This window comes from Cryptomeria japonica, chromosome 11 (assembly GCF_030272615.1).
Source record: "Cryptomeria japonica chromosome 11, Sugi_1.0, whole genome shotgun sequence".
Lineage (NCBI taxonomy): Eukaryota > Viridiplantae > Streptophyta > Pinopsida > Cupressales > Cupressaceae > Cryptomeria > Cryptomeria japonica.
The window spans coordinates 219,976,110-220,003,438 of NC_081415.1; the positions used below are offsets into that span (position 1 = coordinate 219,976,110).

Consider the following 27,329-nt stretch of genomic DNA (forward strand, 5'->3'; position numbering starts at 1 on the left):
GCCATCAAAGGTGAGTGAATCTGAAATTTTTACAAGTTTTCAAGAATTTTTTCAAGTTTTTTTCAAATTTTTAAAATTTAAAATTTTATTTTTTAAAGTTTTTCTAATTTTTTTTAAATAAGTCTTGTATATTTTTTTAAACTTTGTATGCATAATATGGGGTTATAATGCTGAAATTTTATCAAATTTTTTCAATAATTTTGTGTTTTATCTTTTTATTTTAGGTGCATTATTCATATAATCATATATAATGGTTGAAACTGGAAGTGCAAGTGCGAGCTCTAGTTCAATTTCCCATACCTGAACGGAAAATAACCCCTTTAAAATTGATCAAGATTCACCACTTTGGCATTATACAACAATGATCAAGCAAGTGTCTAGTGGTGGGGGTTTTGTTTGGAAGTGTAACCATTGTGGCACTGAGTATACTAGCTCATACTATCAAGTGAAAGGCCACCTTTGTTTCATCCTTGGGCGTGGAATAAAATTTTGTAAGGGATCAGATGGCAAGGGGCTGTTAGAAGCTCTAGTTTTGGAATATATTAGAGAACAAGAGGAAGCTGATAGGAGAAGTGGCAAAGCAAAGACTGATCATCCTCTTGTCCAGTCAAGATCGAAGACTATGAGACCTTCTAGTAGTATTGGATCCACAAGACTAGCCGATTCGCATCCTTTCATGCCAAAACTACCAGTTGCTCCACCAGAGAATCAAAATGTTGTGGCTTCATGGAAAAGAGGCCCATTGGATACTGCCTTCAAAAATGAAATGAGAGAGATTGCAGATCAGAGCATTGGGCATTGCCTTTATGGCAATGGGCTTCCTTTCAACCTTGTTAGATCACCTTACTTTCAGGACATGGTACATACCCTTTGCAACACACCTTTTGATTATGTTTGTCTAGGGTATGAAAAGGTGAGAACCACCTTATTAGCAAAGGAGAAGGCATTCGTAGAGTCACAATTGAAAGTCATCAAAGATACATGGTCGGAAACAGGTTTGACCATCGTTTCTGATGGATGGAAAGATTGTAAAAATAGGTCATTGATCAATGTTATAGCAGTGTTCCCTAAATGGGTAATATTTTTGAAAGCGGTGGATTGTGAGGGGTAAGTGAAAAATGCAAGTTTCATTGCCAATATCCTCATAGAATGCATTGACATGATAAAGCCTCAAAATGTTGTCCAAGTCATAACAGACAATGCTAAAAATTGTAGGGCAGCGGGGACTATAGTGGAGGCTACATACGATCACATCTTTTGGACACCATGTGTAGTCCACTCACTCAATTTAATCATGCAAAAGATTGGCAGACAAATTGATTGGGTGAAAAAACCATACGAGGAGGGCGAGGAGATTCAAATGTTTGTGACTAATCATCATATGTCACAAGCCATTTTTAGGACCTTCTCCAGGTTGGAGTTGTTGAAGGTAATTACTAATTTAAATTTTTATTTTTTAATTTTTTAGTTTTTATTTTTTATAATTGATATATGTTGTGTATTTTTTATGTCATGTTAGGTAGCTAAGACACGATTTGCATCTCACACGCTCGTCTTAAGATGACTTATGAAGGCGAGAGGCCTTGAGTTCTATGGTCATCAACGGATTGTGGAGTGTATGGAAGCAGGCCCAGACAAAAAGAGCTCTAAAAGTAAGAGCATTGATCCTTGATGAGAAATGGTGGAATTATGTGGAATATGTTTTGAATTTCACTGAGCCCACCATGAGCATGATTAGATATGCCGATATTGATCACCCATGTTTGGGTGAGATTTATGATGGCATGGATTGCATGGTGGAGAAAATAAGAGAAGTAATAAAAAGAAAAGTAAATGACCCAACGGAAACATTTTTCAAAGTTGTGCAGAATATTATTGTTGACTGTTGGAACAAGATGACCAATCCCTTACATCTCTTAGCGTTTGCTTTGACACCAAAATTTTATAGTGCAGAGATGCTTAAAACACCAAGGAGGGTGCCACCATATAGAGATGCAGAGGTTGCTTCTGGCTATAGAGGTGCCTTTAAAAAGATATATCAAGATGAGGAGACAAGAAATGTTGTCATGAAGGAGTTTGGCCAATTTGTATCCACAAAAAATCATGATGTTGTAGCTCTCAATGCTAGATATGGGATGGATGCTGATGAGTGGTGGTATGTACATGTTCAAGGCTCTGTTTACTTGCAACCTCTTGCAATTAAATTTCTCTCCCAAGTATGTATCTTTTTATTTTTATAGTTTTCCAATTCCATTTGATTCTATCATATTTTTATTTTATAATTTATAAATTTCTAATCATGTTTTAACTTTTAACAGGTTGCAATTTCTTCTTCAGCTGAGCAGAATTGGAGTACATACTCCTTCATCCACTCAGTCAAACATAATTGTTTGGGTGCAAAGAGAGCTGAGGATATGGTCTACGTACACTCCAACCTTCATTTGTTCTCACATAAGGACCCTGAATATAATGTAGGTGCAACAAGGAATTGGGATCTAGCCCCTGAGTGTGTTGATTTAGATGCTACAGTTGCACAACTTGCCCAATTCTCTATAGATGAGTTAGCTATGGAACTTGAGAGAGACATGGCTAGTGGGAGTGGCATTCCATTCGATAGTGGTTCAATTGATTTTGGATTTGAACCACTTGATGATGTTGGGCTTGGGTTGGATGGTTCAGATGAAGATGAATATGGAATTTAAATCCCATAGATGGCTTGTAATTTGAATTTTTATTGTGTCATGACATATTCACATTTTGAAACTTGAATCAGTTGAAACTTGAATATTATCTTTTTTGCAAATTATGAATATGATATTAGACTTTAGTTATTAGTTTATTGATTGCATTTGCGATATATGAATATTTATTGGCATTGGCAATTATGGATTTATGATTTATGTATGGAAAGTCACATTGTATATTTTATTTTTGACAGGATTGTATATATTGAACATATATAATATATGTGTATATATATGATTAAAATGTGTGTGTGTGTGTGTGTGTGTGTACGGACGAACCCGTACCCAAGTTTTTTTTTTTACGAATCCGCGAATCCGTACACAAATATGAACCTGAATCTAAACCCGAACTGGTAACTTAGCGTGTATTCTATATATACGTATATATATTAATTAGTCATAAACCACAACATATGGGTAAGTGCACAAATATGGTGGTCAAAAAGGGGGGTATAAGTAGACACTTTTTTTCTGAAATTAGGTGAACCTAAACTTGGAGGCAAAATTTGAAAGTCATCCACTCAAGATATGAAGATAATCAAAGAACAAATATTGTAGTACTCTGAATCTAGTTTCCAAACTACTAAACTTTTTCAAAATTGGATAAGATTAAGGGGGTCAAATCCTTCGTGCACGAAAAACAGACACTGATTTTTTTAGAAAAACACAACATAGTGTCTGACGTGTGCATCAAAAAAGTCATATTTATATTTAGTATTTTGACAAATCCTTTGGCAGAAAGATAGTTAAGAGTGATCACTAGAAAATGTGTATTTTTTTGTAATTTTTTGTTGAGTATTTTTTTTAATGATTTTTTCGATCGAGCACATCCTGAAAATTAGGTACCTGTTCGTGCACGAAGCATAAGTTGTACTAAAAAAATTGAAAATGCAATTTTATTTTTTTAAATTGTAAAGAATCAAGTTCACTACAATAATATATAATTTTTAAAAAAATTTGGATAATTATATCAAAAGTTATTAAAAAAATGGTGCACGTATGTCTGTGAGAACTATGGAGACACTGGTAAAAAAAATTCAATAATAATATGTTATTATTGTTCAAATTTTAAAAAAATTATATGGTTAGAAAGCTCAAAAGATGGGTGAAAATATGGTGGAAATTTTAGAAATACCCACTTGATGATGTGTAAACCTGATGATGACAAAGTCGAGAAACCAAGTTGATAAAATAAAACATGCCAAAAAGGAGGGAAATGGAGGGAAATCAAACTTCCAAACTGTAGCTTTGTCATCCAGGCCTAAACAGACAAAAGCGCGTACGGGGTACCTATGGTATAAAAAGTGCGTACGCGCTATTTGTACTATAAAAAGTGCGTACACGCTATTTGTACTATAAAAAGTGCGTACGCACTATTTGTACTATAAAAAGTGCGTACGCGCTATTTTTACTATAAATAGTGCGTACAGGCTAAGTTTGTTTAAATTTTGGGAGTGTGTATAATATGCTATTGTATATATATATATATATATATATATATAATATGTGTATATACATATAATATATAATTTATATATAATATAAAAAATAAAAAATATATAATATGTATATGTATATAATAATATATAATATATTAAATATATATACACACATGTGTGTGTATGTATGTGTATTGTCTCCCTCTCTCCCCCTCTCAAGCGCGTACAAGGTGTCTCTCTCTCTCTCTCCCCCTCTCCCTTCCTCTCCCTCTCTCTCCCTCCCCCTCTCTCTCTCCCTCCCTCCCTCTCTCTCTCCCCTTCTCCCTTCCTCCATACCCCATCTCTCTCTCTCTCTCTCTCTCTCTCTCTCTCTCTCTCTCTCTCTCTCTCTCTCTCTCTCTCCCTACCTCCATCCCCTCTCTCTTCCTCTCCCTCCAATATATCTTCTTTTTGTTTGCATATATATAAGGTGATTAGAAGATTGACAAGGTGGTCGGTTTTCTTTTTTTTTTAAAAGAAGATTGGATATAAAGTAGAACATTTGAAGAAAATGAACGTATTGGTTTCTTTGGATCGTGTGGATGTATTGGTTGGATAATATTTATGGGTCGTATGGTGTACTAAGGGGTCATATGGTGGTGTCGTTATGGGTCATATGGTGTTCTATGATCCCTTAGGACACCATATGACCCCTTAGGACTCCATATGGTGTCGTTATGGGTCATATGGTGTCCTAAAGGGTCATATTGTATTCTATGACCCCTTAGGATACCATATGATCCCTTACATGTCATTAGAGGTCATATTATTTCCTAAGAGGTCATATGGTGTCCTATGACCCCTTAGGACACCATATGACCCCTTAACACACCATACGACCCATAACGACACCATATGGTGTCCTAAGGGGTCATAGGATGCCATATGACCCCTCAGGACACCATACAACCCATAACAACACCATATGGTGTCCTAAAGGGTCATTTGGTGTTTTATGACCTCTTAGGACGCTATTTGGCATCATTATAGGTCCTATGGTGTGTTAAGGGATCATATAGTGTCCTATGACCCCTTAGGATACCATATGACCCCTTAGATGTTGTTAGGGGTCGTATTGTGTTCTAAGGGTCATATTTTCTCCTATGAGCCATTAGGACACCATATGGTATCGTTATGTGTCTTATGTTGTCGTATGACCCCTACGACACCTTATAACCACTTAGGACTGGGTCGTATGGTGTACTAAGGGGTCATATGGTGTATTATGACCCCTTAGGTGTTGTTATGGGTCATATGGTGTTCTATGATCCCTTAGGACACCATATGACCCCTTAGGACTCCATATGGTGTCGTTATGGGTCATATGGTGTCCTAAAGGGTCATATGGTATTCTATGACCCCTTAGGATACCATATGATCCCTTACATGTCATTAGAGGTCATATTGTTTCCGAAGAGGTCATATGGTGTCCTTTGACCCCTTATGACACCATATGACCCCTTAACACACCATACGACACCATATGGTGTCCTAAGGGGTCATAGGATGCCATATGACCCCTCATGACACCATACAACCCATAACAACACCATATGGTGTCCTAAAGGGTCATTTGGTGTTTTATGACCCCTTAGGACACTATTTGGCATCATTATAGGTCCTATGGTGTGCTAAGGGATCATATAGTGTCCTATGACCCCTTAGGATACCATATGACCCCTTAGATGTTGTTAGGGGTTGTATTGTGTTCTAAGGGTCATATTTTCTCCTATGAGACATTAGGACACCATATGGTAGCGTTATGTGTCTTATGTTGTCGTATGACCCCTAGGACACCTTATGACCACTTAGGACACCATATGGTGTCATTATGGGTCATATGGTGTCCTAAGGGGTCATATGGTCTCCTACGACCCCTTAGGACACTATTTAACCCCTTAGGACTCCATATGGTGTCATTATGGGTCGTATGGTGTCCTAAGAGGTCATATAGTGTTTTATGACCCCTTAGGACACCATTTGGTGCCATTATGGGTTGTATGGTGTGATAAGGGGTCATATGGTGTCTTATGACCCCTTAGGACTCCATATGACCTCTTACATGTCGTTATGGGTCATATGGTGTCCTAACAGGTCATATGGTGTTCTATGATCCCTTAAGACACCATATGATCCCTTAGGACTCCATATGGTGTCGTTATGGGTCGTATGGTGTCCTAAAGGATCATATGCTATTCTATAACCTCTTAGGACACCATATGATCCTTTAGGTTTCATTAGAGGTCATATTGTTTCCTAAGAGGTCATATGGTGTCCTATGACCCCTTAGGACACCATATGACCCCTTAAGACACCATACGACCCATAACGACATCATATGGTGTCCTAAGGGGTCATAGGATGCCATATGACCCCTCAAGATACCATACAACCCATATCAACACCATATGGTGCCCTAAAGGGTCATATGGTGTTCTATGACCCCTTAGGATACTATTTGGAATCATTATAGGTCCTATGGTGTTCTAATGGATCATATAGTGTCATATGACCCATTAGGATACCATATGACCCCTTAGATGTTGTTAGGGGTTGTATTGTGTTCTAAGGGTCATATGGTGTCCTATGAGCCATTAGGACACCATATGGTATCGTTATGTGTCTTATGTTGTCGTATGACCCCTAGGACACCTTATGATCACTTAGGACACCATATGGTGTCATTAGGGGTCATATGGTGTCCTAAGGGGTCCTATGGTCTCCTACAACCCCTTAGGACACTATTTGACCCCTTAGGACTCTATATGGTGTCATTATGGGTCGTATGGTGACCTAAGAGGTCATATAGTGTTTTAGACCCCTTAGGACACCATTTGGTGTCATTATGGGTTGTATGGTGTGCTAAGGGGTCATATGGTGTCTTATAACCCCTTAGGACTCCATATGACCTCTTACATGTCGTTATAGGTCATATGGTGTTCTAACGGGTCATATGGTGTTCTATGATCCCTTAAGACACCATATGATCCATTAGGACTCCATATGGTGTCATTATGGGTCGTATGGTGTCCTAAAGGGTCATATGGTATTCTATGACCTCCTAGGACACCATATGATCCCTTAGGTGTCATTAGAGGTCATATTGTTTCCTAAGAGGTCATATGGTGCCCTATGACCCCTTAGGACACCATATAAACCCTCAAGACACCATACGACCCATAACGACATCATATGGTGTCCTAAGGGGTCATAGGATGCCATATGACCCCTCAAGATACCATACGACCCATAACACCATCATATGGTGCCCAAAAGGGTCATATGGTGTTCTATTGCCCCTTAGGACACTATTTGGCATCATTATAGGTCCTATGGTATTCTAAGGGATCATATAGTGTCCTATGACCCCTTAGATGTTGTTAGGGGTCATATTGTGTTTTAAGGGTCATATGGTGTCCAATGGTGTCCAATGACCCATTGGACACCATATGGTATCATTATGTGTCTTATGGTGTCATATGACCCCTAGGACACCTTATGACCACTTAGGACACCATATGGTGTCATTAGGGGTCATATGGTGTCCTAAGGGGTCATATGGTCTCCTACAACCCCTTAGGACACTATTTGACCCCTTAGGACTCCATATGGTGTCGTTATCGGTTGTATGGTATCCTAAGAGGTCATATAGTGTTTTATGACCCCTTAGGATACCATTTGGTGTCGTTATGGGTCGTATGGTGTGCTAAGGGGTCATATGGTGTTTTATGACCCCTTAGGACTCCATATGACCTCTTATGTGTCGTTATGGGTCATATGGTGTCCTAAGGAGTCATATGGTGTCCTATGACCCCTTAGGACACATGCATGGATCCCTAGGATACCACGTGACTCCTGAGAATACCTTTTGACCCTAGAGAGGGAGAGAGGGGGAGGAGAGGGAGGCAATGGGAGAGAGATACACCTAAGAGAGGAGGAGAGTGAGATAGAGACTGAGAGGGAGAGACAAGAGATAAATGTGTGTGTGTGTGTGTGTGTGTGTGTGTGAGAGAGAGAGAGAGAGAGAGAGAGAGAGAGAGAGAGAGAGAGAGAGAGAGAGGTGAAGGGAGGAAAGGTGAGAGAGAGAGAAAGAGAGGGTGAGAGATAGAGAGAGTCTGAGTGAGAGGGAGGAAGGGGTGGAAGGATATTACAAGAGACTAGAGAGAGAGAGGTGCGAAGAGAGGGAGAGAGGGAGAGAGTGAGAAAGAGAGGTAATGAGAAAGGGAGAGAGGGAGGGAGAGGGGAGAGGGAGAGAATGAGAGAGAGAGACCTGAGAGAAGGAGAGAGTGAGATAGAGAGAATGAGGATGAGAGGGAGAGACTTCAGAGATAAAGAATGGGAGAGAGAGAGAGAGAGAGAGAGAGAGAGAGAGAGAGAGAGAGAGAGAGAGAGAGAGAGAGAGAGAGAGAGACTTAAGTGAAAAATAGAAAGGTAGGTGGGGAGGTAGGGAGAGAGTGGGAAAGAGATGACAGAGGAGGAGAGTGAGATAGAGAGATAGAGGCAAATAGGGAGAGAGACTTGAGAGAGAGAGAGAGAGAGAGAGAGAGAGAGAGAGAGAGAGAGAGAGAGAGAGAGAGAGAGAGAGAGAGAGAGAGATAAAGGTTAATAGCCAGAGATGTGATAGAGAGAAGGAGAGAGACTTGAGAGAAAGAGAAATGGAGCGAGAGGGGGAGAGAGAAAGAGAGTTAGAGGGAAAGAAATACTTGACAAAGGAAGAGAAAGGGAGGGGGAGGGAGAGGGAGAGAATGAGAGAGAGACACTTAAGAGAGGGGGAGAGAGTGAGAGATAGAGATATTTGAGAGAGGGAGAGAAAGAGAGGGATACATGAAAGAGAGAAAGAGGGTGAGGAAGATGAGAAAGAGATGGATAGATACCCGAGAGAGGGAAGAAAGTAGAGAGGGAGATGCCTAAGAGACAAAAAGGTAGGGGTTAAGGAAGAGAGAGGGGGAATGTAGGGAAGAGATGAGAGACATAATGCTGATATGAACATGTTGATTACTTAAATGTTATATTTTATGTATATATCCTACTGAAAAACCTAATGGAATGTAAGTGAATTGCATTTTATTGACAAACAGAACCACGTACGCGGTTTTAGTTTTTAAACCGCTTACGCGGTTACTATGCTTTAAACCGTGTACGCGGTTAGTATGTTTTAAACCGCGCATGTGGTCTAGCTTTGGTTAGGCTTGGCAAAACGAGCCTAAACACGTACGGGGTTCTTTAAATTTGAAATACCCCGTGCGCATTTTGGTGTTTTTCATGTGTTTTTTTTTGGTGTGTCCACTTTTCTAACCACCATCTTTGTGCACTTACCCATATTATTAATCATTAATGAGCATATATAAATAACATTCATCATGCTATGCATATATAGCTCATACCAAACCACAAGTACGTTCGAGTTGTTGTATATTAATTATTAATATTCAATCTGATATGATCGAGCTTGATTGACTTCCTGATTTAGGTGTGATCCGAAATCTTCTATTATGTCCTTATATTTTTTTTTCTCCCTTTCTTCCCACCCTTTAAATATTCTCACGTTTATACTTTATTGGTGGAAGAGTCACCACCTTTCATAGGAATTTAAGCACCACCTTCCATAACCATTAAGTCACCACTTCCTATGAGGCACCACCTTTCATAACAATTAAGTCACCACTTTTGAGAATAATATATTATTTTCCAATTTGATCTCCCTTCCATATCTTCCTCAAATGAACCTTCTTCCCTTTATATCTTCCCATGTGAGGGAGAGGTCACATCTCTTCATCATGCCCGCCCCCTGACAAGAGACACAACCTTTCACAATTAGAACCCATTGAAATAGTACAACCCTTCATAATTCTTGCCCTTTGAAAGAGACACAACCTTATCTACTTCCTATGCCTTTCTTCCTCCATTAATCCTTGATTCCTATGCTTCATTGATTTCTTCCCTCCTCCTTATCCATTTTCAAGTGATCTCTTCTCTCTCTTATATCTCATGTTTGAGAGAGTCACAACTCTTCATTCCGTGCCCTTTGACCATTCATTAACTTAATTATATTTAATTATAGTATATTATATTTCTATTATTTTATGTATTATTATTTATTATTAATTCGTATTTTGAAATGGGGACATTAAATGCAAAAAGTTTCCTAAAATGAAATTAATAAAATGACCAGGTTTGTTGGTCTAAACTCTAAAGAATAGAAAAATGCATTAAATTTTGACCAATAGCTGGGTAGAAAAATTCAAGTGCAGTGAATGTTTTGAGTGAAGAGGGTATGAAATCTTGGTGATTTCATCATTATTATGCTCTGTCTAATAACTTCGTTAAAAATAAATAATATCCCCTCACAACAAAGCTAGATGAATAGGTTAGGTGGCTAAACAATATGCATGCAAGTTGTAGTTGTAAGATGTTAATGGTTCAAATCAGTCCTTTGACAACATGAAGAAACAAAAGAGTCCTACATTTTGTAATGTATGGAGATATATGTAGATTTTTATTTATTGGAGGTTTACAAATTTATTACAATGGGTGTATTTTTAGTTGAACTCAACACCCTCTTTATGTACATAGACATGTTTGATATGTATGTTATTAATCATGACAAAACATTTAATACTTGGATTATGCTTGTGCTCTTGGTTGTGGTGGATAGAGTTTGAAAGAGGCCAAGGCAAAGGTTGAAGGAATCTTATCATCTTGAGCTAGCTTCTTGCTTCGATTGGTAATTTTCACGATAAGAACAAATTCCATATTTGTGTTCCTTTTTTGCTCCAAGGGGGCTTGATTATTTTGTGGATTGTGGATAGTTAAGTATGTCGCGATCCGCAAACTTGTTGATTTGTATTTATAGATAGTTGAGCATGTCTTGATGTATAGACCTATAGGTATGTATTTGTGCATAGTTGAGTATGTCTCAATCCATACGATTATTGTCATGGATTGTTGATTATGTCTCAATTTGCAACTAAAGTATTGCATACTATTGCTATGTTATTTTGAGACTGTCTTGATTCACATGCAAAGTGGCATTCTTGTGGATGGTTGAGTATGTATTGATTCGCAAGACAAGTGGTGTACTTGTGAAGATTGATTTACAAGAAAAGTGATTGAGTATATCTCGATTCACAAGTATTATTGGACAATCATGACATTTTCCTTGGCATGACCAGGTTGGGGTGTTTTGGATGAGTGAGGAGATTTGGTGGAGAGGCTTCCACAATTTTTAGATGGGTTTCTATAGTTAGTAGATATAGTTTTTTATTGTTTTATATTTTATTTTTTACTAAGTTGCTTTTGTAGTTTAGATCTTGGTTTAGGTTTATGGATTGAGTCCATAGATCCAAAATAATGTTTTGAAGCTGAATTCAATTTTGGTTCATTCATACAAAAAAAATACCACACATATAATTGTAGCTTAAAAGCAGGCATTAAGCTTAGAGTATCATATAGCATCAAATATATTATAATTTTTAATTATATAATATATTTAAAAATATTTATAATTAAATAATGATATATAATATATTTATTATAGATAAAAATAAAAATACGAAAAATTTAGATTAATCAAAATAAAATAAAGTATGCAAAATCAATATGGAGGAGCCGTCCATGTCCTCTATGGATGCCTCCTACTACTAAAAGCACCATTGATATTCCAATTGAAATGGTAGATCTATTGAAGACAACTCTTGATGGCAACCCAAGCACGACGATCCTATAATTTGAGTCCAAAATGAGTAGTAGTCTAACAGGACCCTATAGGAGGGCATTGTTGCTAGATGTGTTGATGAAAATTGAATTTGATGCTTACCATGATAGGGGAATGAAGCATTTGCCATGAAATTGTAATAGAAGGCTTCCCTATGTTTTTGTCATGATCTAGTTTGGTTTGCTTTGAGTTCACTTAGGATGAATTTGCAATCCCTTGTATCCTCCCCACTCAACTCCAAATGCATGCCAAACTGTAGCATGAGTTTGGTTCAAAGAAAATCCAAATCCGGCAACAAAACCCATAGATCTGGCAACATAGTTCTTTTGTAATGTAATTTTAATGGGGGTTTTTGGAAAATTAAGGTTTACATTTTGTAATGAAGTCACCCGAGTGAGTTAGTGTTAGTAATTAAAATGTTTTGTTCTCATTAGGAGTTAGTTACTTGTAATTGTAGGGTATTTTGGAGTAGTTTGGGGAAGTTATATAGGAATACAAAGCTTTATAAGCATTTGCATAATATGTTGTAATGACCATGAAACATTAATATTATATTTACATTTTAGTATTAGTTATGTAACAATGATTTAGTTTTACAATAGTTGTGTTTGCAATTTTTCAACATTTGATTGTACTTACAGGTTTACCAAGAACAACAAAGTCAAAGAACTTCTTCTCTATTCAAGTTGTTTTGGTTTTCCTAGGAATCAATTTTTTTGTTTCAATGTGTTTTCTCTTTGGCCTTAGTATTTGGTTTCATTGAATTGTGGTATCTAGTCTGGTTTTTGTGTTTTGGGCCTTTGGTCCTATGGCCTCCAAGGACTGGTTTAAAGTTTGATATTATCATTTTTCCTTACTAAATTACTATACCTTTCATAGTAGTAATTTTGTTATGTTAATATTAAAACAAATTTGAAAAACAATATCTCCACTTGCTAGGTGCATTAAGGTCCTATTTTCCTCTTGAATTTAGTTTTCTATACTTAAAATAAAATAACATAAATAACTTACAGCGTGGATCTTGTTTATTGCAAGGAAAAGTTCGTTGGAGGCAAGCCAGTCCACTTGAGGAAAGTCTGCAGTCAACAACATTGCCTTGACTTGAATGCATGGTGCTGCTTCATGCTAGTTTAAAGGAACAATTTATATCTAGGAATGTACTAAACAGATGTAGGGTTAAGCTTTAATTGCAATTTTTTTGGATTCATAGACAATATTGATTAATATATCAGATTAAAGAAGAATACAACAATTTTCCTTTTATGTGGTGGAATGTGAACTAGTGTGACTGAAATGTTTTCTCCGTATTTTACTTATATTTAACCTTTAATAAAAAATGAAAATAAAGGAGGGACTCTCTTACCTATTATTTGTCACATTTATTTGCAAGTAATTTCCAACCAAATTTCTGCATATGGCAAAAATTAAATGTTGTTCAATGAAACTGATAGAAAGAACATTGTTGAATATGGTTCCCAACAATAGACAAATTTACTCTGAAAAATAAGTTGCATATATTAGACAAATTTTTAACTAAAGAAAGATATTAATAGAGGAAAAGAGGGAGATAGTAGAGCTTTATCAAATCCATTTCTAAACAGCTTGAAAAGTCCAACTGACAACTTGGTTTCAATAAAACTATCCACTCCCTTTTGACTTACATTTTCAAATTTGTGCCATTTGACCAAGCTGGAAGAGTTCCTGAAAATTGATTGTAAGATAGATCTCTGGGACATATGACAACAATACTAAAGTAAGTCCAAATTACCAAGTAAAAGTCAAAACTGAGATTTCAGAAAATAAAGAAACTCAGATAGTTTGAAACTTCTAATTGCCCAAGGCCAATTTATCTATAAATAGAAAATAAAATCTTAGTACATTGTGATATCAACCCAAAAATCCAATTTCAAAACATAAAAATCAACATCTGCAAATAGAAATAGGAAAAAGAAAGCAAATACCTCTTCTATGAAAGCACAAAATATGAAAAAAGGGTGTTGATTGATCTTAATATTTTGAAAACGTGATGAAGGATTCCTAATGCAAGATAAAATGCTTTCATCCAAGGAAGCAATTTCTATCAAAGAATTAAATAGCTTCATACTAATATTAGTTAGTAACCTGTTACAATAATGAAATTGTTTGATACATCCTAAGCTAGGTATATATTCTAAAACTAATTTGTTATAATTTTCATACAAAGACAAGTTAATTCTATCCATGGGTCCCATAGGCTGTTTTGGCCTTGTGGAGGTTATTAAAAACATTCATTCATTCTATTGGAGACTCTATATAATTTAAAAATGATTTAAATAGTTTAAAATAAATCCAAATTGCATGTTCTACTTTGGGTCTAGCCTTGGTTTGCTTAAGGTTCTTCTCGGGAATCCTAGCTACATTGTGGGTCCTTCTATAGCTTAAGTGCTCATGCAAAATCTAGGATGAACCCTAGGCTATTTCAACTCAGAATCAAAACCCAAACGAAAAGTTTGCAACTCAACTCTTATTTTTGAGGAACCTAGTAGCTTAGAAGAAGATGCATGCAAATTATATGCACTAATTTACAACTATGCTAGGTATCCATGCACATATATGTAATGTCCCCATTTTGGAGGAGAATTAATTAATTAATTTAATTAGTTAAGTTGTCTAAATTATTATTATTTTTCATAGATAACTTAATTAATTATTTTAATTAATAATATTAAGTTAATTATTTATAAAGTTGTCAAATAAATTAAAAATTAAAAGATGACTTTATATTTAATTAATTTAATAAAATGACTTAATTAAATATAATATCATAAAGTCATTTAAGTGAAATAATAATATTATTTATAGAAGCTTTTGGTTGTTGGGGTGAAAAAGTATAAAGGGAGATCAAGGTGAGCTTCAAGGCAGCTAGGAGTTGATAATTGAATTGATTGGGTCCTCAATTGAGTGAAAGACCTTCCTAGAGGTTGCAACTGAGAGTGGGAGACAAACCAGTGTTTCATATAGAGCTTATTGTGTTACTACAGTGTCATTGTCGTGAGAGTCCATGGAGTTTTCGGAATAGCTTATTGGAAGTCCTAATACCATAGATTCCTTTTAGGGAGGAAGGCGATTTTCTTCTAAAACCATTGGAGGAGCTAAATTGGTGACAGCCGATAGGAATTGCAGGTCTAAACTAAAATGGGGTTTCACCCCTATTCCCACGATTTTGTTCCTTCTTCAGCATTTGGGCATCGAATCAAACAAAGGAAGGCAGTGGAATCATTGGAGGAGAAGGGTGATACCTAGGGGAGTGTTTTGAAGGAGTTTGAAGGTGAATTAAATGGCAAAATAAGTCTGAAACAAAATTGTAGCAGTGTTATTTCCTTCGATTTTTGCTCATAACTCCCATATTGGCATCAAATATCACCAAGAAGGATAACGCTAGCCTTGGAGACATAAGGAGATTCTAACAGAGGTATTTGGGAGGTGCAAAAAGAAGGTTTTAGTTGACATATCAGTTCTGAGAACAAACCATAACAGTCAACCATATTCCACGATTTTGTTCCTTGGCTCCAAACTTAGCACCAGTTTTGGCATTTGGCATTGGCAATCCACTTGAGAAGGGATAGCGATTCTCTTTGGTGTTGAGGAGGAGAGTTTGGCATTGCAAATTATTGATTCTCAGATCCTTCATGACAGCAGCAGGGGCGATTTGGATGGAAGATTGAATTAAATCATTGGAGGCTTCAAGGTTGATGATATTGCTTGCTTCTTCGAATTCCAAGCTAGGCGATTCAAACCAGGTTCTCTTGGGCATCATATTTCCTTGTAATGATCAATTTTATGCATGTGTTCATGGCTGATATGTATCTTCAGATTTACTGAGGAAAAATCATTAATAATTGTAGTGTTGGGTCATCAGTTTGGCTATTGTAAAGTGCATATTTGATTCTAATATAAAGGAGTAAACAGTTTGCATATCATTGTTCATTGTTATGGTTTTACGCCAACTGTTTGACGAAATTTCAGTCAGCTGTAAAAGAGTGATTATGTTTCCAAATTGGTGTAATTACTTCGAGACCTAGTTGCACAAGCATTCTAGGGGATTATGCTATCGTTCATTGATAGATATTTATGGTTAACATCTCCTCAAGAAGTCTGAAACCTCTGAGACAGCCCTTCAACAGAACACAACAGCAAGTTGCCAGCTAATTGTTTGACGATATTCCTTGCATATTTAGTCCTATATGAGCAGGGGATATTACAATATCTTTGTGTATTTGTGTGTGTGTGTGTGTGTGAGAGAGAGAGAGAGAGAGAGAGAGAGAGAGAGAGATCTTACATGTACATAAGAGATGAACTCAATTGTGAAGGAAGCCTCCCAGATAGATTATTATTTCCAAGAAACCTACAATTGACGTAGTATGAGTTGTGTTCAAACTCATTTATAGTATCAACTACCCTAATGACATTAGTTAGATAATTTTGGAAGAAAATACTTGTGAATATACCTACATTATTTGAACAGATGTAGTTTTTTAAAGAAATTCACTTACAAGTATCTCAAAGACTTCAAATTTTGAAGTGAAGTAGGAAACTCTCCTGTAAAATTATTAAAACTCAAATCCCTGACACAACAAATAGTTCAAAACTTCAAAATAAGCAAAGAGAAATATAATCATTCACAAAACGCATCAAATATGTGTCATAAACTAGATTATTCGAAATTTTCCAAATGTATAGCATTCAAGCTTTGAACAACAACACTACTAGTTATTGAATATTGTAAACTCAATCACTACAATTATTTCTATGACGGCCTTGTGAAATTTCAGTCAATTAGTCACAAGGTATCTTAATTAAGAATTGGCATGCATCATGAGCACTCAAACTTCCAAAAGAATTTATCATAACCATAAATAATTATCAACTAACATATAAATCAAGAGAAGATAATTCTTTTAATTATGACTAAGGAGATACCTATAAAAGCAATTGTTAATCAAAAAGAAGAAAATGGAATAAATTTTCTAATTAAAGAGTTGGATACCATAATCTTCTATATATGACTAGAAGAAATTAAAATATTGTTATATGTCAAGCCATCTCTATAACACACATTGATGCATCAAGTTATTTTGCATGTGTTTTCTATGACTCTAAATAAATAAAGTGAAAATACAAAGAATCATAAGAGATACATTTTTGGTAAGTACACCACAAGAAGGTCAAATTAGTTAGATGTAAATATATTTTGGATCATTTAGTGGGGGTTCTATTGGAACCCATTCCATTGAATTGTGAGGGGTTGTTCATAGAATCCAAATCACATACAATTCACTTGTGGGAATACAACTTTAAATTACGCTTTACTAGTAAGGAATACTACTGCAATAAAATTTCAACTATCTTCTCAAATAGGGAAATGATTCCTCTTCTCTTGTAGAGCAATCAATTTAACATTGTCTTCCTCCAAACAACCAACATACTCCTCTAGCTTGAATTTTTCACCTCCTACCTCCTCGAAGGGTACAACGACCATTGAGTACTGTTGTGTTGCACGCACACTCTGTTCAAAACGAGGACCCCTTCTTTGTTTTGTCTTCTCTACCTATGTTCATTTAAATCCTCTTTGTGGGAGTTTGAGAGAGAGAAACTTTGTGTCTAGAGTCTCATATCTAGTGGAAAGGTCATAATTTAGAAAATGAATAATGCAGTTTAAGGTCTAGCCTTTGGTTCCATGAACCCTAGGAATAGATGAGAAAGACAAATGAGCATGAGAATAAAATGATAGTGATAGTTCGGGCAAAGGGTCTCCTAGAAAAAGTATAAACAAGTAAGGAAACATGGAGTGGGGCCTAAATATGATTTTGGAAAATGAGAACTTAGGAGCAAACTTGGCTCAAGCAAGAATTCAGTATTTGAAGAGCATGAAGAAGGAATAGAGGACTTAAGTCAAGAAGCCAAAGACATAAGCACACTGAACTTGGGCAAGGTACTTTGGACAAGGGAAAACAATGCAAAAATCAGTGCCAAACTCGACTAAAGGAAGGGCATTACGATTTATCGAAATATCATTCCTAGACCCGAATTCCAAGAAGTCTTCCTTTCACCAATTTTCACACAAGGAATGAAAGAAACTTAAGTCAAAACATCCAAAATCAGGTGCAATAAGGAGTTTTGGAATTTTCAAAACAATCTTCCAAAAGCCGAACTTCCTAACTACTTTCCTAACTTCGAGTTTCAGGTAGAGTTTCCATTTGATCTTCTTAGAATTGTGTTTTCTTAAAGCGCATCGATGCATGGTTAGAAGGTAGATCCAAGAGATAGCTACTAAATGATACATTAAGTTATTTTGCATGTGTTTTCTATGACTCTAAATAAATAAAGTCAAAATACAAAGAACCACATTTTGGTAAGTACATCACAAGAAGGTCAAATTAGTTAGATGTAAATTTATTCTAGATCATTTAGTGGGGATTCTATTGGAGCCCTTTCCATTGAATTGTGAGGGGTTCTTCATAGAATCCAAATCACATACAATTCACTTGTGGGAATACAACTTTAAATTACACTCTACTAGTAAGGAATACTACCACAATAACATTTCAACTATCTCCTCCAGTAGGGAAATGACTCCTCTTCTCTTGTAGAGCAATCAATTAGACATTGTCTTCCTCCAAACAACAAACATACTCCTCTAGCTTGAATTTTTTCACCTCCTACCTCCTCCAGTAGTACAACGACCATCAATACCTCCAACATATTTGCTTCATTTCCAATCTCCTACAACAAGGTACCTCATCTTTATACCTTATTTGTTTTTCCAACACACCCCAACATCATGTGTGGGACTACTTATCTATCAAGCAAGTAAAGTATGACTACTCTATCAACACACCTGCTAGTACTAAGATGTCCCTTGGGGAGATTTGAACCTTGGTCTCCAAAATGAGAACCAATTGGTCCTACCACTTGATCACAACCTCTTTGACTAGTTGGCTATAGATAATTGCTCTCCAAAATCTCAATATTCAACTACTTTTAATAATATTAAGACTAAAAAATGTGAAAACCAAGATATGAATGCCAAGAAAATAACAAGTATGTTGATGTTATATAAAAGAAGATGCACAAGTTGTTTTTAATAAAAAAGGATGTATGCCAATGATATCTAGACAAGATGAAGGGTGTCATATGTTGCAAGAATCTCAACTTTCATTTGAATGGAAGTTTTTCTAGTTTAACATATATAAATCTTATCTTTGTGATACAACTTGAAGTTAATGAGATAGCTTGTAATATATATGTCAACTAGCCTTCAATGAAAGAGTGAGGTTGAGGTTTTCTTACCAAGATAAATATGGCATTCGAAATTGTTCTCACTAGTGAGTTGCCTACAGAATCCAATGTTTAAGATTTGGTTTGTTTGGCTACAGAATCCAATGTTTAAGATTTGGTTTGTTTGGACTGTAGAGGGTGACAGAGTAATGCAACGTCAGCATGGTGGATTTATTCCTTGTGGCGTTGACCCGGAATGTAGTAGTAATGCTATGGTTACCCCATATTTCAGTATATATAGGAGATCATTACAGTTGTTGCAGGTGGATTGGAGAGAAATTTTGGCTAGGACTTGGTTTTTGGTCGATTTGATGTTGCAATTGGTGGTTTCGGTTTGGCTTACTTTTTTTTTTGAGCACTTCTAGTCATCTGTGCAGACAGTGGTGGAGGATTTCTGGGGCATAGTTCAGTTACCTTCCATCTCTACTTGTGGGAGCATTAGACACTATAGTCGCCGCATGATGTCAGTATACATGCCCCTAGATGGTGATTGGTTGATTGCAGTGAATTGGGTTGGTTTGTGCTCTTGAGTTTCTTTCTGGGACACTTGGAGATTAAGTGATGGTGAGGGAATCACCGTCTATAATCAGAATGTCATTGTCATGATGTATGATTTCGAGGTTGACTCTATGATTACTGGCTTCCGGTTAGGTACGGATTGGCGTTACTTCTGGGACATTTTGTTGAGAGATGCTCAGGGTCATCCTTCGAGGTAGAGCAAATTACTTTTCATGTTGCCCAGGATCGAGTTAGGCAATGGGGTTTCAGATATGGATCTTCCTGAGGCACCTTGGCAGTTCATATTGCAGGGGATAGATTTTAGTTTACTCGGGATTTTTAGTATGGGTTTTAATGATAATTTGTTGATGGGAAACCAGAAGATGTCATTGTAGTTTGAGGAAGAAGGGTTGTTAGTTCCTGAATCTACTCCTATGGTTTTGTAGTTTGACTTTTTGGGAGAGCAGCTTTTTGAGGAGATGAATGAGTTTACACAGTATGTTTTTGCTCTTCTTGTCAGATGTTTTCAAGAGGTTTCTGATTGGGGCACCTTGCAAGACAATGCTTCCAGTAGATGGTATTGCAGATTTCTTAGACTGATTTGGGACCCCGGAATTATTCTAGTTTTAGTTGGATCAGTCAGAAGATTGTGGGTTGTAATGGCATTGCTTGAGGACAAGCAATCTTTGGGCAGGGCGGACTGTAATGTCCCCAATTTTTCAGGTTCTCTAGCAAGCTTTAGTAGCTGACACTCTAGCTCACGCCAACTTGTTCAGGTGAGTAATCTGATGTTTTGGATGAGCTCAGTTGATTTAGTGGAGTTATACACCACTTTCCGAAGTGATTTATGGCCTCTGGATTGGTCTCCAAGAATCTTGGAGATGCTGTCTATTTTTAGTAAGTCATCCGATCTACCCCGTTTGCTATTATTCGTCATCAAGATCACTTTGGTGCGATCAAAACTTGATTCCAATGTATTCTGACTAGTTTTTCAAATTTGGTGCATTAACGAGTTATTTTAATTATTTTAGTAAGGTTGGCTAAATTTAATTAAAATATGCAATTCCAACCTTAGTGTTATAGCTTGTTGGAACTGCGGCATAAAGTTTTAAATCTTGGGCACATGAAACAGTGACCTTTAGTGTCAAAATATTGTTATATTTTTGGAAAGGTCATTTTCAGAGGAAAAAGGGGGTTTAATTTAATAAAGTGACTTAAATATTATAAAGTACAATATTAAGTCATAAAGTCACTTTATAACTAAAGGTACATTTAATTTCACTTAAGTGGGAAGTGATTTTTTAAAAGGGAGTTATTTATCCCACATTTTGTATGCATTGGGAATCGTGCCTGAGTGAAGTAATAAATAAGAGCTTAAGTGGCTGGAAAGGACATCTTGGAAATTGGTATTCTTGGTATTTGTGTTTTCTGGAATTCAGTTCTGGAATGTTTTGGCTTTTGGGGACGAAATCCCTCATTGGCAACATTTCCTACACCTGTGCAATACCAGGCCTAGGAAATCTTTAAAATTAATGGCAGAGATTGAATATACTGGTGATTTTCAGGGTTGAAGCTTAGTTGGGCAGATTCGCAGGGATTTATCAGTTGGTTGAAGATTACGATAAAGAAATGGAAGGATATTGAAGGAACAGTTCGAACTGTTTAGTTTGCTGCTGAAGAAGGAATTAAAGATCGTAGTGACTGGAGTTATTCATTTCTTAGTGCTGAGGCATAACATAGGGAATACGAGTTGGAGAGAGTGTTTGTATTGTTCAAATACAGTTCGCAGACTTTGGGAAAGATCATACCTAGCCATGTCTCTGCTAAGTGGACAAGACAACTCACAGCATTTAAGACTGTGGCAGCCTTTAGTAATGTCTAGCTGGGTGTAAATTGCAGAGAAAAGACAAGAAAACACCCTGGTTACAGCGCTGGAGTTATTACTACAGTCATTGTATTTGGAGGTAAGGATTAATTTATTCACCAATCAGTGTTGGTACGGCTGTCATAAAGGAGTTGAATGTTATTATTCTCAGTATATGGATTGCTGGAAATTTTGTGAGTCGCAGCTGGTGAAGTGAACAAAGGACTAGGATTCCAGCGAACTGTGTTTGCTGATTGGTCTATGTGTGTGCTGGACGTTTCGGTGAAGAAAGCCGTGATCTAAGACTCCAACAAACTTATAAGTTCTTTAAATTCCAAACTACAACCCTTTCACTTCAGCAAAGGAAGATTCAAAGTTTGTATGAAAAAGATATTAATGTGAGTTGAATGTTAAAGAATCTTTCTATAAATCGAATACCATTGGGAATGTGTATTCTGGAAAAAATAAACAGAACCTTCATCAATTTATACTGTTTAAATGCTCTGTCTTTTAAGTATAGCAGTAATGAGAGGTGAATACAATCAATGTTTTTGTTAAGTTGTGACTGTTAATTGTACATGGAAAAGTGAAAAGATGAATGAATGCAAGAAAACCAAAAAAATCAAACGCACCAGGTTCAGTTAGACATACAGGGAAAGCCCAAAATAATTCAGACAGTTGCTTTCTTCAATCTCAGACAGTACATATCAGTTTGCATGCAAACAAAGAATCAGTCCAGAACAGGTGTGATATTACACTCTGATAAAAAGTCTCAGTACTTGGGTGCTGTGATCTTGCATCTTCTCCTCCGAGATAATCATCTACGTTCAACTATGTTCATTGGTGTGTGAAGATTTGTTCTATTAGCAGCTTCTTCAACCTTATTTTGTAAGCAGTTTTCTGATAGTCGTCTTCTACTTGAGGATTATCAATCATTGTTAAATGATTGTCTACTAAGTGTGAGAGCTATGTACTTATTTTGAGCATTCAATAAATCTATTTTTGGTGTGGGTGGGTTTTTCACCCTCAGGTGGAGGGTTTTCCCAGGATAATTTTTGTGGTTCTTGTTCTCTTAAGCTTTCTTAGTTTCCATTATCTGAGTTTGCAGCTTTCTGGTTCTATTTTTAACAATTCCTTTGCATGTGTTCCAATAGTTGATGCATTTTTTCTTGTGAGTTTTATGAAATCCTTGAATAGATGTTTCAGTTACAGCACCTTAGAACAATAAAACACATATATTCGTATAGATTGTTAGTTGTGTAGTATGCAAAGTCAGTCATTAGCTGTGAAAACTCTTTTTTCCTTCTTTTGGCCTTTGTATAATCAAACCTTGTTACAAAATGTTGATGTATGGATAATTAAAGTTGTGCAAAAAGGTCAGTTGAATAGTTGAGAATTATGTGTCAAATCAGTGATTAGGTCTAAAATATCAAATCAGGTGCATCACCAATATAGTCAAGATTCATTTTCAAGTATCCTTTTCCCTTTTCCTTCAGAAAAGTCAATACATTAGGATTATTTTTTAGAGAAGTTTTGAAGGGAGTCGACCCTTTAACCTGGAGGTTTGACGTCACATAAGGTACCCACACCTTTAGATCATTCCCATGTTTCAGTAGATTATTGAAATCTAAGTTCAACAGGGTGCTCTCAATGATAACAACTCCAAAACACCATAAGTTACCAACGCTTCAATGATTTTACTATTCCTAGCAGCATCAAAGCAACAATTCTTCAAAACTCTTCTAATCAATCCCTTACAAATGAAATGAGTGGAGCTTATATAGTGCTCTCAAATACAATGAATGGCCATGATTAAATCTAAATCAAGGGCCAAGATCTTGCCACCTAAACCCTAATTAGGGTTTGTTACAACAACTACCTAATTTATTGAAAATTATTCAAAATCACCCAATAGGAATGTGACTTCCATTTGGCACAAATTTCGAGGAAAAATCCTCCAATGAGAAAAAAGACACCACATGGGATCATAACAAACTTTCTTCTAGAAGTTTGTTTCCTTTATCCTTATCTTTTAATGCAAATTCATCGAATCTGGACATTGTGCTTCAAATCTCATTCATTGGAGCATTAGGCATGACTTTCAACTGATCTTCCATAAAGCTCACCTCGTCTAAGGTAGTAGTAAATGTTTTCTCCCATCTTGGCCCAAAATCCTTAGTCTTACTAGCAAGTACCATGAATGACTGTATGTCTTCCAACTGCTTATCTGAAGGTGATTTGGCTATCCCAAAGTATATGAATTTTACTCAACAAGCTGATCAACATTTATATGGATTCCTTCATTCATTTCTTTCTCCAGTATGATTTCAGATACTTCCATGCTTTTATCATGTATCACATTTATTGCATTTTCTACTTGAGTGCAACCACTGCTGATATCTTCAAACATGACCTTCCTCATTTGGAGCAAGTTATACCAATGCTAGAAATCTTTTGATTGTCCTTCTTTCAACACTCCTCCGTTCACCAAAGTTTGCTTAGGTAAGCTCTTCATTGCTTGCAGTCTTGGCATGGTGTAATCTTTGGTGAAAGTGAAAACATCATAAGCTGCTATGAGGACTTGAGTTCTGTCAAGAATGCCTGAAACCTTATCAAATATCCTCACTAGCTCTTTCACGAATGCATTTTCCTTTTTAAAAGACTTATTTATCTAATTCTTCATCACATTAGTTGAAGTCCTCATTTGTTCTAAATTATCAACTGAATTTGGAGGAAGAAGTGGTGGGGGTGTGCTTGAAGGATCATGCTGCCTTATCGGCTCTTTAAGTTACTGCAGGTAGTTTCTCAATGCATTCACCTCTCTCTCAAGCTTGTTTCTTTTCTCTACCACAAGCTTCAACATATCATGAACTGTCTTCACCGTGTCCTTCAAATCATCCATTGCCTTCTTAGTGGTGGGAGGTACTAAGTCAATAGTATCCAAGTCCCAATCCTCTGTTGTGCTCTCATCTTTAGGCTCTATTTAGGAAGTTGTCTAAATAATCATAGGCTCCTCTTCTATCACTACGACTTCCTTTGCTAATCTCTCCTTCAGCCATGCTGAGATAGTGGATCTTTCTTCTCCCACTTGCACCTCCTTGAATTGTTGATCTTCTCGGGGTGGAGAGGTTACTTCATCATCCTCTTTCTCAATTTCAACATATTCATCTTCGGCTGCCTTGTTGCTAGCTTGCTCTTGTGGCACTAAATTGTCTTGTATTTGGGCCTGCTTCCGTCTATCTTCTTTCTCACATCTATTCTCTTGAATTGTAGACTCCATGGATTCATTCACATTATGATCTATGCTTCCCTTGGGTGGCTAACTCTCCTTGGCAGCTATTCGATTCATCTCTACTTCATGTATGAATGAAGTATTAGTAGAAGGATGACGTGAATTTGATTTATGCCTCTTATGTGATGATCCTTCCTTATGACTTTCTTTCCTCTTTGAGCCTTTGGAGTGAGTTGACTAGGTGGCACTTTCACTCATGCTCATACTTTTTGTATCTTCATTAGATGAGTCTGAATCTCCCATCAAATCAAATGTCAATTGTGCATTTTGGCCTTTCAATTTCTGAGTTTGAATGTCTACCCATCGTTGTGTGTATGCCAAGACTAGTTTCATCAAGTCTTTCAAATCAGTGATCTCATGTTCAATCCAATTGACCTCTATCTTCTTGTCTATCTCTCATTCATATATAGGATGTAGGCGTTTATCACTATCTTGTGCTTGATTTGGAATGTCAAAAACTTTACACATCCTGGCAATGTCAATTGGTCGCCGTGAACACATCTTCCTCCTTATCTCTAAATCATCTTGGGCATTCATCCAATGGTCTTCCAATTGCAGTCTATGCTTGTGCCTTCTTCCATTAGCTCTTCTCATGTTGTCATAAGAATCAAATTTTTCTCTAGAAGAATATTGAATAAGGGAATAGGATCTCAATTCTTCCTCCGATTTCTCAGCTGCTTGTAGGGATGGACACACTTCTATTGATTATCCAATTGAGATGGGAAAAGAAATCCCCGTCTTGTGTCTATTTTTTTGGACTTTTTCATTGGTGATCAACTGTCTAACTCTAGCAGCACCATCTTGTCGGTAGGGTAGCGTGGTAGCATGTATGGCGGACAGAAACATCCTTGAACTCTTATATAGGTGAACATGGGAAATTGAATATACCAAGCACTAAATTTCTTTACTAACTCTTTCACCTACAGAGATAATCTTTGATGAATACCACTTTGCAATGTTCTTTTCAAGTGCATGGTAAAAGCATCATTCACCCTTCTAAAGTGTGTCTTGCCTAGGTAATGCAATTGTGTGTAGGATTCACATGCCCTCATCTCTCCAAATCCAGTTCCAATTAGACCTCCATACATTAATCCCGAATATTCATGAGCTCTAGAAAGTGAATATATTGTTGGCCATTTGGTGGAATTGATTATGTGTTGCATTGATGTTTTGTCATTGATGCCAACATTAGCTGTTTGGATGCTTTACTGACACCCTTCTGGTCTTGGTAGGTTGAGTTGTTTTTGGTTGATCTAGATCTGGCATGATCCGGTATAGCTTGGCGATGGAATTGGCTTGTTCATGATACTTATGCTCATATTTGGTCAGTTGGTTTTAGTCTGGTGATCGGATGCTATCCTGCTTGCTTAGAAGCTTGGTTTTTGGTTCCGGTGAGGGTTTCATCAGCAGAGCTTTTGATGAAGATCATTGATGAATTGCATAAGTGGTGTTGGTGCAGCTTCTAGTGGAGTTTCAGGATGTTGTTAGTGATCATGTTCGAGACTTGGTGGATGGAGATCATTGCTGAAGCGTGTGGACCTATATTGGGTCCCTATTGATCTAGGTTATGGACCGGCTTTAATGTAACGTGTGAATTGGACCTCTCGATGTATTTCCGGGATGTCTTATGTGTTGGATATTGTTTGTTTTGTCTAAGGCCGACATGGTTTGTAATTATGTAATTGGTTTATTGTTTGATAGCCGACCTGATTGTTTATGGTCGAGGGTTTGTATATATAGATGTAAGATCTCATTGTAGATCATCATGGTTATTGTTAGAGGTCATGGTCAAGGAATTTAATGTGCAAATAATGTAACATCATTCAGGCAGAGGAGTTGATCGATCATTGGAGATTGAATTGGGTTTATGTAAGAGGATTTAGTCCTCTGGTATTGAGCTTAACTGAAATTGTACTCAGGCATAGGAGATGCTATCTTTTGCAGTTCAACACTTCTCCGAATTGTAGTCTGGATTTATATGTAGTCAATGAGACTTTTTGTGTGATGAGCAGTGCGCTTTAGGCTGTTGGCCTTTCTGCAAGTGCAGGCCCCTCAATTGTAATTCACATACTTATTGCAGAAGTATTATCTGACTGTGGGTAGGCTTCCCACCGCGGTTTTTCCCTTTACCGGGTTTTCTGCGTATAAATCTTGGTGCTATGTGGATGGATTTTATTCTGTGATTATTGTTTATGCTTAATTGGTTTAACTGCTATTCCGGTATTAATGTTTTGGGTTCCGGTATTAAAGTTTAATTTGGTAATTGTTCTGGTAATCTATGACAACTAATTCACCCCCCCCTTTCTCAGTTGTCTTCCGGTTATTTGAACTGTCTAATAATTGGTATTAGAGCTTTGGTCCTCTCTGCAGAAAGAGTAACCGCTTGAGGAAGATCCTATGGTGACTAATAGTTCAAGTTCAT

At 36.7% G+C, this 27,329-nt stretch overlaps 1 protein-coding gene and 1 long non-coding RNA gene across 9 annotated transcripts in view; one reads left to right on the forward strand and one right to left on the reverse strand.

Moving 5' to 3' along the window:
* The window catches only part of LOC131053379 (probable LRR receptor-like serine/threonine-protein kinase At1g56140), a 118,941-nt gene that overhangs the window by 12,718 nt on the left and 78,894 nt on the right, over window positions 1-27,329 (reverse strand). For all 8 annotated transcript variants that reach the window (XM_057987979.2, XM_057987977.2, XM_059214305.1 and 5 more), the window contains 5 exons: window positions 16,469-16,540; window positions 16,255-16,320; window positions 13,598-13,663; window positions 13,300-13,344; window positions 12,948-13,012 (listed from right to left, as the gene is read on the reverse strand). In XM_057987979.2, coding sequence (XP_057843962.2) covers window positions 12,948-13,012; window positions 13,300-13,344; window positions 13,598-13,663; window positions 16,255-16,320; window positions 16,469-16,540 — 314 coding nt within the window. The remainder of the gene's footprint in view (window positions 1-12,947; window positions 13,013-13,299; window positions 13,345-13,597; window positions 13,664-16,254; window positions 16,321-16,468; window positions 16,541-27,329) is intronic.
* Window positions 14,852-27,329, forward strand: part of LOC131053381 (uncharacterized) — a 70,355-nt gene continuing 57,877 nt past the window's right edge. The window contains exon 1 of the long non-coding RNA XR_009107679.1: window positions 14,852-15,715. This is a non-coding gene — a long non-coding RNA (uncharacterized LOC131053381). The remainder of the gene's footprint in view (window positions 15,716-27,329) is intronic.